Source organism: Peromyscus eremicus, chromosome 10 (genome assembly GCF_949786415.1).
Source record: "Peromyscus eremicus chromosome 10, PerEre_H2_v1, whole genome shotgun sequence".
Taxonomy (NCBI): Eukaryota; Metazoa; Chordata; class Mammalia; order Rodentia; family Cricetidae; genus Peromyscus; species Peromyscus eremicus.
Window position 1 is genome coordinate 28,760,747 of NC_081426.1, and position 14,701 is coordinate 28,775,447.

General features: G+C 43.8%; 1 protein-coding gene across 3 annotated transcripts in view; it reads left to right on the forward strand.

The window, feature by feature from the left end:
* Positions 1–14,701, forward strand: part of Fam193a (family with sequence similarity 193 member A) — a 135,461-nt gene extending 120,760 nt beyond the window's left edge. For all 3 annotated transcript variants that reach the window (XM_059275715.1, XM_059275716.1, XM_059275717.1), the window contains 2 exons: positions 3,544–3,625; positions 13,898–14,701. In XM_059275715.1, coding sequence (XP_059131698.1) covers positions 3,544–3,625; positions 13,898–13,991 — 176 coding nt within the window. In that variant the 3' untranslated portion in view covers positions 13,992–14,701. The remainder of the gene's footprint in view (positions 1–3,543; positions 3,626–13,897) is intronic.

Here is a 14,701-nt window from a genome sequence, read left to right on the forward strand (position 1 = left end):
TTTTTTGTTTTGTTTTGTTTTTCGAGACAGAGTTTCTCTGTGTAGCTTTGCGCCTTTCCTGGATCTCGCTCTGTAAACCAGGCTGGACTGGAACTCACAAAGATCCGCCTGCCTCTGCCTCCTAAGTGCTAGGATTAAAGGCGTGCGCCACCACCGCCCATCTGTTGTTCATTTCTAAGTGTTCTTCTCCTGCCCAGTCATGGCTACAGTGTTTGGATATTTCTCTATCCTGAAACGTCTAGATAACTCCATTGCAACCTAATGTACAGCTTTCTATTATTAGAACAGAGTACTTGAGATGATCAACTTCTAAAGAGGGAAGGTTTATTTTGCTCTCAGCTTTGATGATTTTAGTCTCTAGTCAGTTAGGCCCATTGCTTTGGGGCCTGTGGCGAGGCAGCACATGATGGCAGGTAAAAATCAGTTCAACTTAACAATGTCTGGGAGGCAGAGAGATGTGGGGGGAGAAGTAAAGAGCCACTGTGCCCTTCAAGAATGTATCCCCCAGTGATCTAACTTCTTTCCTGCAGTCCCCACCTCCATAGTTTCCATTATCTGCCAGTATCCCCACAGACTTCGAGCTGGTATGTGTCAGCTTTTGTGAATGCCTCATGTGAACTTGAGATAGGGATGGATTTCTACCTTATGATATTTGTGATACATTAATTACTTACACTGGAAGCAGTCTGCCACTAAGATGCATCTCCACTTTTTTTTTGCGGGGAGTGGGGGCTCGAGGCACATTTTGCTAAGTTGTCCAGGTTAGCATCAAACTTGAAAGTCCTTTTGCCTTAACCCCCTGAATAACTAGAACTACAAGGATACACTACCACACAGCTCCCAAGGTTAGCCCAGGCTATATAATAGGGCCCTGTCAGGGATTGGGGTCGGGGAGAAAAGAATTTTTTTCAGTGAGTTAACACCACACATTTGTTATAATAACTCTATAGTTGGCCTCAATCTTATCACTGTCTTGTAATTACTTTGAGTATCTTTGTATGTGCTGTTTTCTTCTCTATGATATTTTCTTCAACAATTTTATTTGTAAACATATTTGGCACTTAGGAAAAATTGAGAATTTGTACTCATGTTTGTCTTAATCTTTTTTTTCTGTTGCTATAACAACATCTGGGAGAAGATGAAAGGGGTTTAGTTTCACTCAGTTCTAGAGGCTGAGAAGTGCAAGATCCAGCAGCTGCATCTATTGTGGGCCTTGTGCTACTTCTAGGAAGAACAGGAAAGTCCTAAGAAAAGACAGTGGGTTCTTAGGCAGATGGAAGGATGGCCTGCTTTAGAACATACATACAACCTTTTGTGTGTGTGTGTGTGTGTGTGTGTGTGTGTGTGTGTGTGTGTGTGTGTGTGTCTGCTGATGTCAGCAGAAGCCAGAAGAGGGCATTGGATCCCCTGAAGCTAGAGTTACAGGCATCTATGAGCTGCTTGACATGGATGCTGGGATTTGAACTGGCATCTCCTGGAAAGGCAATAAGAGCCATTTCTCCAGCCCCCAGAACATGCACTCTTGATAAATAATCTGGGTCCTTGAGAGAGGAAGCTCTGCCCTCTAGGCCCCACCTCCTAGCACTGCTATACAAGGAGGTAAGCCTCAGTGTGGATTTGTGGGGGGAAAAAATGTTCCAACTGTGGTAGATTCTTTATGGTTACTGCTTCAGTACTCCGGTGCCCAGACCCCTCATCCCCTCGCCCATCCTGCCTGGTTTTCCTTCAGGGCGTGTACTACACCTCCTTTTCTGTAGCTGTCGGTAAGCTAGTTCTACCCTTTCTACTTCACTGTTCCCATTCCTTCTCTTCATCTTGCTCATCTTCATTGATTCTGCTTTGTCAGAATATAGCATCTTTAGGTAATTGTAAGTGCCCTGGTCCTCTGATAAGTGGACCACAGTCTCAACATGCCCCCTGCCATCTGAATTCCTCCTCATTGACATGAATGTAGGGCTCCATTAGATTTAAAGTTCTTGAGTCACATCTGTATTTTAATATGCTGTGGAAAAACGGTTCTCAGTACTAAATACGACTTCCTATACTAAGGTTTTATAAATACTTATTTTATATTATTGAGACAGGGTCTCAATGTGTTTTAAGCAGGCCTTCAACTTTTTATGTATCTAGCAATGACTTTGAACTTCTCATCCTCCTGCCTACACCTTCTAAATCCGGAGATTACAGGGTTATACCACCATGTCCAATTTTTATAAGTAATACTGGAGATTGAGTCCAGAGTTTGATACATAGTGCACAAACACTCCTCAACTAAGCTACTTTCTCAGCCTGAGACTGCTAATTCTGCTTAGGAAAGCATGTGCTAGACACTGTAGTACTGCACCTGCACTGCTGTGCTCAGTGTGTGTTATGATTGCCCCTGTCCTGAGGCTCAGAAAAGGCTGCTGAGCTACATTCCTCACATACCTGCAACATGTCTTCCCCAGACAGGGCCAGAGTTCTGTTGTCTCTTATGGTTTGTGTGTGTATGGTTTGTCTTTGCTTTTGATTCTTTATTATTATTCTTTTTACATTTACTGGTTTTGGGGGCACATTAACATGCTACTGTGCAAGTATAGACGTCAGTGTGTGGCTTACCGGAGTTGGTTCTCTCCTACAACATTATTGCAGTCATCCATCTAAAGCAGTCAGAACTTGGCAATAAGTGCTTTTCTCAATAAGTCATCTCATAGGCCCTGTTTTTCCTTGTCTTTCCTTAAGATAGGTTTTGATATCACCCAGGCTATAATGACTAAAATAACAGATCTCCACTGCCATGCCAACTTCTTTCTGTGCTTTTCGTTCCTCCTGCTTGAATCTTTAGGGTCTGGTTGGGGTACAGCCCGGAGCAGGTGTCCAGAGCCTCCTGTGAATCCTTGGCTGCCTTTCCTTGTCTTTCCCTTCCTTCTGAGTTTAGATACCCAGAGGCCTTCTCCTGGGCCACTCCCAGTCCTCAGTGCTCTAATCACGTGAGTTGCCATAATGGCAGCTGCTATTAGGCAAGTGAGATGTGCCTTAATTTTGACACTGTGGAAATGTCCTATGATAGACGGAACGAGGGTGATGGTTTGGGGAGACATCACTTTTAACAAAGAAGTGTGAACTGCCTCTACCTTTACATTTTAGTTGATACTGCATACTTGGAACTTTGAGCCAAGCTTGGGGAAAGGACTCAATGTCCAGTTAGACCTGGGCACAATAGGGGAGAAAAGTTGCAATTCTCAAACATGGCTGAGATTCTGGGACGTAGAATGTCCCTCAATTAATAACCCTCTGGTGCCTTGCAAAGTAAAGCAGGGCTGCACTCTTGATTTGGGAAGGCCTAAGTTCTGAGTGAAGGGTTCCCTCCAGTGGATCTTTTTGATGGGTCCCTGAAGCAGTAATGGCTTAGTTCTGCAGATGAGTGAGTGGCTGTAGGTATTCACAAGAGCAGTCTGCCCTCCTGGCCTTTTGTGGCATCTTGCCTTACACTTTGTGGGATGTTTATTCTGGTGAGATGGCCACTCTGATAATGTGCTGTGTCTCCTTTCCTTCACTTGACAGATGATGTTTTCCTGCCTAAAGACATCGACCTGGACAGTGTGGATATGGATGAGACCGAGAGGGAGGTGGAGTATTTCAAAAGGTAACATGAGGCTTGCGTGTCAGGACATTGTTGGGTTCCTGGTTGCCAAGCTTATCTGGGCTTCCTGTTCCTGTGACCCTCCTGTGAAATTTCTGTCACCCTGGATGAATATCATGAATAAGCCAAATAGCAAACAGCCCCGCTCTATCCCCCACCCCATGCCACCCATACACCTGCTCTTACTTACACACCTCATTCTCCCTCGATTCTTTTCTTTTCTCTGTGTTGATAGTGGTGGTTCCCTTGGTGGGCCTGAATCAGCAGGCTCACTTAACGTAGACCCTCCCCAAACCTGCTGCTTCTGATTCTGGCCACCTGTGTTCCTGAACACCTTGCAGATGACTCATATACGTGTGCATTTGAGCGTACTAACAGCCTTCTTTAAGAAGAAAAGCAGCATTGAAGATACTGGCAGCTTTTTTGGTGGCAAACCTAATTAACCTGATTGGGACCATATTTAAGAATGCTTCATTTACTGTATGAATTATGGGAACAAAAAAATAACACACACACACCCCTTTTTTTTTTTTTTTTTGGTTTTTCAACCAAAGGTTGAAACCAAGGGTTTCTCTTTGTAACAGCTCTGACTGTCCTAGAACTCACTCTGTGGACCAGGCTGGCCTCAAACTCATAGAGATCTGCCTGACTCTGCCTCCTGAATGCTGGGATTAAAAGGCATATGCCACCACTGCCCGGCAGCTTAAGTATATTTATATAGAGTCCGAAAGAGCTTGTAAGCAAATTAATTGACTTTTTTATTTTTTCAGTGTTTTGTTTTGTTTGTTTTTTAAAGACAAGGTCTCCTGTAGTCCAGGCTGGCCTCAAAACTCCGTGTAGCTACTGCTTCTACCTCCTTAATGGTAGGATTATAAGTATACGTTACCATGTCCCACTTGAATTATTAAAGTGTCTGGGCAAGGTTGTTAGATACAAAGTCAATACAGGGGATTCTACTTCGATGTCATGAACAGTATGGAGCTCCAGAGGGACCACATATCGGCTCTTCATCCTGAAACTTTGAACTTTAGCACCCCTGCTGGATTTGACCCTAGGTGGGGAAGGGGAGCTAACACTGTTAAGTTCCTTGTTGTCCTGGTGTCTGTCCCCAGGTTCTTGTGGCCAGGAATGTAGGCTGGTGTGAGACTGGTCACCAAACAAATACCCTGCTGCTAAGCTGCTTCTCCAGCCCCACATTTAAGGCAAGATCTTAAGTTTCTCAGGCAGGCCTTGAACTCATAATCTTCCTGCCTCAGACTCCAGCATGCCTTAGTTTATAGGTACTCCACCACCAGTCCCATAGCCGCCTATGTTCCTGGCCTCAAATATCTAGGAACAGATGGATGACAGAAGAGCAAGGAACTAAAGCCAAAGCTAAAAGCTAGGAATTATGATGCATTCCTGTAGTTCCAGCTACCTACCTGGAAAGCTGAGATAAGGTGATAATAAATTGGAGGCTAGCCTTGATTACACAGTGAAAACCTTTCTCCAAAAATAGACATAGGGGATAGAGGGACAGATGACTCATCCGTTAAGAGCTCATAGTGCTCTAGCCCAGAGACCAAGTTCAATTCTAAGCATTCATGTCAGTAGCTCAAAGCTGCTCTGGAAGACCCAGTGTCCTCTTCTTTCCTCTGGGCATCGGTACTCGTGTGTATATACCCTGACACAGACATATAGACCTACAGATAATTAAAAATAAGTAAGTCTTTGAGAAAAATAGAAATAAAGCTGGAGAAATGGCTCAGCAGTCAAAAATACTTCCAGCTCCTTTTCCAGAGGACCAGAATTCCAGTTCCCCATATCCATAAGAGTGGCTCACAATCTCCTGTAACTACAGTTCCAGGAGATCTGACTTCTTCTGGCCTCCACAAACACACATGTGCATAAATAATCTTTTGTAAAAAATGGAAGATGGTAAGCAAATATATGTCAGTAACAACAAATAAACGAAAATTTGTGCTCAGGTGCAGTAGCTCATAGTTGTATTCTCAGCATTCAGGAAGCTGAGGTAGGAGCATTTTAAGTTCAAAACCAACCTAGGCTTCATAGTGACTTGCAGGTCAGCCTAGACTAGTGTGAGACTCTGCCTCAAAAAACAAAAATTAAATGAAAATAAGATGGAGCACATTTATATACATCAAAACAAAAGTATCTGTTAGTACAGTGGTTCTTAACCTTCCTAATCCTGTGACCTTTTAATACAGTTCCTCATGTTGTGGTGACACCCCAACCATAAAATAATTTTGTTACTACTTCATAACTGTAATTTTGCTACTGTTATAAATTGTGATGTGAATATCTGATATGCAGAATATTTGCTGTGCAACCCCTATGAAAGAGTTTATAGGAACTCCCACCAGAGGTCGTGACCTGCCACAGGTTGAGAACCAGTGTATTAAATAATACTAAAAGCTTGTCTATACATTTATATGCATACTATTTATAAGGCCATACTTGAAATAGCCAGACATGGTGTTGCACACCTGTAAAGTGAATTCAAGACCACCCTGATCTACAAAGCAAAATCACTCTAATAAATAACTCAAAAAAAACTACAGAAGAAAAAGGGAAGTGACAGACAAGCAAAAAGAACTGCAATATTGCTGGGCATTGTGGCACAGACCTTTTTAATCCCATCATTCAGGAAGTGGAGGCAGGCAGATCTCAATGATTATAAGACCAGCCAGGGCTATGTAGTGATAGGCTTGTCTCCAAAACAAAACAAAACAAAAAAAAAAAAAAACAAACTGCAGTATTGACTAGTGAAGAAACATCCAACTGGTAAAGTGTTGTACTAGTTGAGTGTGATGGCTACTCTTGGTTGTCAGCTTGACTACATGTGGAATTAACTAAAATCAAAGTATATGGGTACATCTGTGAGAGATTGTTTTCTTAATCATTTGAAGTGGGAAGACCCACTTCTAATCTGGATCTTCTGAGGTGGGAAAATCCACTATTAATCTGGGCCACACCTTCTGCTGGCAGCCTATTATATAAGGACTTGGAAGAAGGAAACCCTTTGTCTGCTTGCTCTTGCTCTCACTGGCAAGTCCATTCCTTCACTGGCATTAGAGTCTACTTCTTCAGGATTCTGGTGTATAATGAAGACCAGCTGAGACATCCAGCCTTGTGGACTGAACTGGATTCTTGGACTTTGCACTGGTAGACAGCCATTGTTGAACTAGCTGGACCACAGCCTGTAAGTCACTCTAATAAAAAACATAGATAAATATCCATATCCATACACACACACATAATTACACATTCTTTCAGTTCTGTTCCTCTAGAAAACCCTGACAAAGAGAAAGGACCAAAAAAAAAAAAAAAAAAAAAAAATCTGTAGGAAACAGTTCCCTGCCTGGGAAGGAAGAAACATGTATAAAATGAAGGTACTGTGTTTTTCCACATTGCTCTCAGCCTTCAGCTGTGATTCCTAGGCAGTACAGAAGAAAAGTAACCGAAGGCTGAACAAGTTTCGAGGAGGGAGTAAAGCTATTTTATAGATTATCTTTTGTCTACAGAGTAAATGTGAAAGAACACATCACAAGGGCTAGCCATATGGGTCAGTATAGACGTTAACTTGTTTTTCTCTACGCCATATGGGTCAGTATAGACATTAACTTGTTTTTCTCTACACCATCAGTAGTTTGAAGGTGTTTAAATAGATCCAGCATTTACAGGCTGGGGATTTATCTCATTGGTAGGGAACCTACTTAAGCTGTGTGAGGTCCTAGGTTCCCCCCAAAAAACAAAAAGAGGACAGATAGGGAAGGGTGGGGCAGATAGCATTTCCAGTAGTACCCAGTTCACTGCAGTACCCATGGTTGACGCTATCAGAGGTTATACAAGATTTATACACAGAAATCTAGGGAGCTTTTTAAAGAAAAACACTATAAAGGGGGCCAGCTAGATGACTAAGCAGGTAAAGGCACTTGCTGCCAAGTCTGACAACCTGAATTCAATTCCTAGAACCCACATGGGAGAAAGAGAGAACCAACTCCTACAAGTCTTCCTCTGACTTCCACACTGGGACCTTGACACACATATATAAGAAAGAAGGAAGGAAGGAAAGAAAAATGTCTAAAAAGGAAAACAAACAAACGAAAAGACCTCACTGGAGCTGGAGAGATGGCTCAGCAGTTAAAAGCATTTGTTACTCTTGGAGAGGACCTGAGTTCATTTCCCAGCCCTCATATTGTGGTTCACAGCTATCTATAACTCCATTTCCAGAGGATCCAGTGACCTCTTCCAGCCTACTTGGGCACCAGGCATTCATGTAGTGCACATAAAAACATGCAGACAAAACACACATACACATAAATTTAAAAAAAAAAAAAAAAAATGAAGACCTTACCCACAGATCCTGTTTAAAGACAGGAAAAGTTAACATCATAAAGCTATTGAATTTCCCAGATTTTATCTGTAGGCTTAAATTCCAAGAATGATCAGTGTATTAGAGTTCTTTAGAGGAACAGAACTGATAGAATGGATATGGATATAAAGAGAAGATTTATATGAGTGGCTTACAGGCTGTGGTGCTGCTAATCCAACAATGGCTGTCTGCCAACAGAAAGGCCACAAAACTGGATGTCTCCGCAGTCCCAATATGGTACTAGAGCCTCAGAGGATTCCTAGAGAACTGCTAGTCTGCAGTCTATGTTGCAGTCCTGAAGAATTGAGTTCTCTTACCAGCAAAGAAATGCTTTAGCAACAAGATAGATGGACTTGCTAGCCAGAGTGAGAGCAAGCAGGTAAAAAGCAGTTTTCCTCCTCTTATGTCCACTAAAAAGTATGGCCCAGACTTAGCGTGGGTCTTCCTACCTCAAATAAACCAATCAAGAAAATCTCTCATGGGAGTACCCAGCTGCTTGGAGTTTAGTTGATTCTAAATACAGTCAACCAAGATTAGGCATTACAGTCATGAAACTTGCATTTCTAAAGCATGTTAGAATAAATTGTGGCTGAGTCATGGAGAGGAGGTTGTGCAGTAGCACCAAGGAGCAGAATTCAGCAGCCCCTGGTGGAGACAGACACAGATGGATATATGTGAAATGCTATCTATTTAAAGTTTAAAAGCAAACAGAATGGGAGTGCTTAGTGTAATGTGCCCACCAGAAATGCAGCAGCTCTGCTTCTAGGCATCTGCCTAAGAAATGGTTGCCAGCCCATGTGGCCTCACACACATGCCTTTCTGTTCATTTTGTTTGTGATCAGCAAAAACTTTATGTCCCTCCAGTAGAATTCCACTCCAGATTAAGAACAGCTGTCTGCAGTGCAGCACCAAGGAAGGTTTTCCACAGCAGCATACAAAGCGACCAGGTAGCATAAGACACATGTTGCCAGATTACTTGTGCATTCATCCACTGACAGACCTTTATCACTATTTCTTGGTGCTGAGGCAAGATGAGGCTTGGCCGTACAGGGCAGGAAAAGGTGTGTCACTGAGTCTTGACTGAGGTAACCCACAAGGACAGAGCCATGTGTTGGTACTGATAATTTCCATACCAGCTGGCCATGTACTTTTCATGAACCATGGCTCAACAGTAAAGGAGGTTTTTAAATTGTTGGGTACAAGGAGTATAATTCAGTCTCTGGATTCAGTCCCCAGCACTGCATAAAACCAGACATGAAGGAGATGCATACCTATAATCCCAGCACTTGAGATGTAGAGACAGGAGAATTCAAGGTCATTGTCAAGTACATGGTGAGTTGAAGGCTATAACTCAAGAAATAAAATGTTCACAGGAGGAAATGTATGTTTTAAAACTGTAAAAAACACAAGGAAGTTACTGCTATGAAAAGCCAAGATGCTTCTGAGAGAAGAAGGAAGGACTGAGGCCAAGGAAGTATTGGGGGTTGGTTGCCATGACCTGTAGCTTGGTGGCTGATGGAGTGTGTGCCTGACTTTCAGTTGTCAGGACAGCAGGGGCTGCACTGAGGCTGTCAGTAGGGCTTTTGCATCCTAGTGTCGTTATGCGTTGCAGTCATTCGTGTGTGCTACATTTTACAAAAAGGAACCTACTTTCCCTACCCAATTTAGAGTTGTAGAAGCCTTCCATTAAGACGTTTGATGGCCGTACAGAAGAAAAAGCCCAGAAACAGGTTCATGAAAGCACTGGGCTTGGTGTGAGACACAAGATGGATTGGCAGATTGCTTTAGAAGTGAAGGTCTTCATAGATGGGGCTGCGAAGTTGTTCATCCAAAAGGAAAAACTGAAATTAGATTGGATACCCATTCCACACCATTCTGTTGTTAGGTCTTTTTTCTTTTCTTCTTTTCTTTTTTTTTTTTTTCCTTTTTTTTTTTTTGTTTGTTTGTTTGGTTTTTTTTGTTTTGTTTTGTTTTTCTAGACAGGGTTTCTCTGTAGTTTTGGTGCCTGTCCTGGATCTTGCTCTGTAGACCAGGCTGGCTCTGCCCCCCAAGTGCTGATATTAAAGGCGTGCGCCACCACCGCCCGGCCAGGTCTTTCTTTTTTTAATGAGACAGGATTTCTCTGTGTAGCCCTGGCTTTCCTGTAGACCAGGCTAGCTTTGAATTCTCAGAGATCCTCCTGCTTCTGTTTCTTGAGTGCTGAGATTAAAGGCGTGCTCCACCACCACCCTCCCATACCATTTGAAAGGCCAGTGCCTCATGGGTTAAGGTTTTATATATATTTTATGTGCATTGGTGTAAGGGTGTCAGATCCCCTGGAACTACAGACAGTTGTGAGCTGCCTTGTAGGTGCTGGGAATTGAACCTGGGTCCTCTGGAAGAGCAGCCAGTGCTCTTAACCACTGAGCTATCTCTCCAGCCCAGGGGTTAAGATGTTAAATGTCAAAAGCAAACTTTTGGCTGGGATACAGGTGTAATGCAGAACAACCTGGGTTTGTTTCTCAGCACTAACTCCCTGCAAAATAGGACCTTTTTATTTGGAAGAAAATAAATGTTTCTGAACTCAGAATAGGGAAAGGTTTCTTATATTTGAGCCATAACCTGGGTGCAGAGGTATGGTACCTACAGTTCCTTCTACTAGGAGGCTGAGTCAGGGGGCTCACTTGACTTAAGTCTGGGCAACAAAGCTAGATCCCGTCTCAAAATAAGATAAAATAAGAGCCTGGTAAATGATACTACTTTAGTAGCAAGAATTTGTCTTAAAGGAAGTGAGGGAAAATAATATTTACCAGAACATCATGCAGGTTGGAGTCAGGAGTTATGAAGAGGAATGAAACAATGACATTTGAAAAAAGGTGGAACTAAATATTAGCAGAATAATTAATTCACCTGTGAAGATGTCAGAGTAAAACCATTTGTATACTGATTTAAAAGAAATTTTAAAGGAAGATTATAGAACACTGTAAAACAAACCAATTAGAAGCCAACACAATCCCACAGTGTATGTGTGGGCAGTAAACACAAAGCAGGGGTTTGAGGGAATGAGGCAGGGCCAGGCAGCTCTTAACAGTTCCCAGTATGAAGGAAGTACCTTCCATGTAGCACAGAAGGTAGCAAGAACCACTTATGTAGTATCATCTGCCTATTCTCTCTAAGACCTAACAGCCAAACAACTGAACAGACTTGCCTGGTGGAGGAAGCTCAGCCATAACATTGAATAGAAGAAACAATAAGGTTAAAATAAAAAAAAGTACTCAGTATGATTCAGCATGCAGATGCTCAAACAATACAGCCAGACCACCGCTGAGTATGCACACAGAGGTCCTTAAAGCTGCCAAGTATGATGAGGCCCCACCTCAGATGTCAGGACAGCAAGGGCTTCATTGGGGCATTCACTAGGGTTTCTGCATCCTGGTACCCTATATATACATGTGTGTGGTGCATGCAGGATGGGGTCCAGTGATAGCAAACCCGATTAGATGGATCTTGGATGTGGGTGGGGCTATCCACTTGCTGGGTCTGGGGGGCTTTTGGGAAGCAGCTTGTGTTGTGTGCTCTTGAGCCTCTGATAAGCTTTGCCTTGGAAAGAACTTGTTCCCTGAGTGATTTGGGGCATCTTTTTTTTTTTTAAGATTTATTTTTATTTTATGTGCATTGGTGTCCATGTGTCTGTGTGAAGGTATCAGGTCCCCTGGCACTGGAGTTATAGACAGTTGTGAGCTGCCATGTGGGTGCTAGGAATTGAACCTGAGTCCTTTGGAAGAGCAGCCAGTGCTCTTAACCTCTGAACCATCTCTCCAGCCTGTTTAAGGAGTGAGATGCCCCTGCCTCTTTTCTTTTTGGTTTTTCAAGACAGTTTCTCTATGTAGCCTTGGCTGTCATAGAACTAGCTCTGTAAACCAGGCTAGCATCAAACTCACAGAGATCTGCCTGCCTCTGCCTCCCAAGTGCTGAGGTTAGAGCATTCTTACTGCAAAGTAAGGAAAGGGACCTAGGATAGAGCCCATACATGTTGGAGACAACTGGACAGAAGATAGTAGAGGTGTAGAAAGTTAGCTCCAGGGGAAACGAGTTTGGATTCTGGAGCTGAAATGGCACAGCCTTTCCCTGGCAGAGATTTGTTCTTTATCTGAACACAGGCCACAAAATGTACAGCACATAGCTGGGCAGCCGCAGGTATCTGGTTGAATGATTGGACCACAGGTTAAACACAAACATTCAAACCACTTGAAAACTATCATTTTAGGTTTCATTATAATTTCTGCTCCCCAAATCAGAGCTGGCATGGAGAGAATAAGAAATTATGCAGGAGTCTTTAAACAAAGAAAATACTCTTTCCATCATTTATATACAAATTGACCATCGTTGCCTGAGAAACGGGGCAAAGGGTGGTCCTTTTTTTTTAATTTTTGATACGTGTGTACACATGTGGGAATGCTCCCAGCGGATAGAAGAGCATATCCTTGGAGTTGGAGTTACAGGAAGTTGTGAACCACCCAGAATGGGTATTGGGAACCAAATGTGGGTCCTCTGGAAGAGCAGTTATGCATTAATCACTGGGCCGTCTCTCCATCCCCAAAGGGTGATCTTTTTCAGATTAGCTTCCAGTGTTTGTGGCTCAGAGCACAGAGTTGGCAGGTGGTTCAAGTTTGGAGGCCTTCATGTACAAAGGACATGCCTTCTTAGAGCGGAGGACTAGAATATTGTAATCTGTCTTGTAAGTTCTTATTTTGTGAATAGGTTTAAGACAGGCCAAAACCTCAACATTACACATGGGCTTAGCTGTTGCCTTTGATTCATTCCATTTGATACAGGCTGTGGGCCATACCCAGCCTGCCCTTGGTCCTGTGTGACTGCTGAGCTAAGAGACTATGCACATTGAAGCAGTTGGGGAACAAATATTTTTGGACACACAAAAATTAGACAGACTTTGAATTTCATTCACAGGAACATCAGAGACATCAGCTGAGTCTATGTAGTCATGGGTCCCTGTGTGTTATTGAAGCAGGGTGCCAGATTGCCATAGACTATAGGGCCTAATAAAGCTTGTAGCACTTTCTGGTCAGTTACAGAAGTTTTGTAATAGTTACAGAAGTGTTGGCTCCTGGCAACCTCATCCTTAAGCTTAGCAGCCTGCTCTTCCTAGCATGTCTTGTGGCACAAGGTCCCAGTCAAGTGGCATCTGCCTGTGACCCTAGTTGTGACTCTTCTGCATCCCCAGCCACAGTGACCAAAGTACCTTCCTGAGAGTCATAGGTGCTGTGGAGGCTGAGCCAGCTTGTGACTTCTTTCCCAGAACATATTTGTTGTTTTGAGTGAGTTCGTGCTGTTGACCAAGACTGTGAGGTATGTATCACAGGAAGACCTGCTGCAGGACTGCCTGGAGTCCTGCCTCTTGTGTGGTATCTTTTGGCCTGATGCTGCCCAACAGTTTCAACCTCCTGCTGGGCAGCAGGCTATGACTTGAGTAGTGGCTTAGACAGAGCATCAGAATCTACATCAGTCCTTAGGAGCCTCTGGGATAGGGAAGTAGCAGTCCCTTAGCCCTTTGTTCAGGCAGAATAGTAACTGATGTCAGCTGCTCTTAGATGGTCCCATGAAAAGAGCTTTCCTTCAGTGATGCTTGGTCCACTCTGTCCTTCTACACTAAGCACTGCTTTTCCTACACTATCTTGGCTTTCCCCTGAACACAGTATCAAGTGACAGAAAGCATCAGAAGATACACAAGCCGCTTGGCCAGTGTCCTGAAAGTGGGACCACTCCTCCAAGCACAGAGACTTGACCTCAGACCTCACTGAGCCTCTCCAGTGAATTGTTAGCAAGAGTCAGAGGTTGGCGTGGTGGTTGCTAGACTGGGTTGAGGCTCTGTCCTGTGACAATTTGCTGTTTTGTTTCACCAGGTTCTGCTTGGACTCTGCTAGACAGAACCGACAAAGACTGTCCATCAACTGGTCCAACTTTAGCTTGAAGAAAGCCACCTTTGCTGCCCACTGAATGAGGACTGCCTGGAGAGGGATATATGGGAGGCAGCTGGGCTGCGCCACTCAAGAACCAAGCCCTTCGGTGGCTCCCCAGAGCTTCGGTACCCACCCAGGGTGTGTAGGGTGGGATGCCGTGGCCTGAGACCCCCCAGACCGAGAACTTGCTGCTCGACCTGCGTTGTTAGCTTGTGTGCGTGTAGTCTGTGAGTGAGACTTCTTTGATTGTAGCTCTGTGCTGTCGGAATGGAACAGTAGTTCCCGCCAATTCCTCCACCACCACGGTCTCAGAGGCCTGGGCCGTGGCCAGAGACGAGTTTGCATCATCCACGTGGCTCTGTCGCCTCTGCATCTCGCCCTGTCCTGTCATCTGTCCCCGCCGGGGTGTCAGCCATCCCTCAGCTCCCATGTGCCCTGTGTCCCACCCAAGGCGGGCTGGGCGGGCAGGCCTCCTTTGTACTCTTTCACAATCTACTGTTTCCGAGTGTACACGTTGCGCTGTTTGTGTTTGACCCCCTGACTTGTAGCCAGCTTGTGTAAGACCCCTTGCAGAATGAGAACGTTAAAAACAAGAAACCCACCCAGTACTCACACCATCAAGTCTGTTCTAGAGCGTACAACCGTATTAACACGGAGGCCTGCCTGGCTACTTTTTTAACATATTGTTAAGTAATATTAAAATCATGTCTTTCTTTTTGAAAGATGGAATACATTAGTACAGCAGGA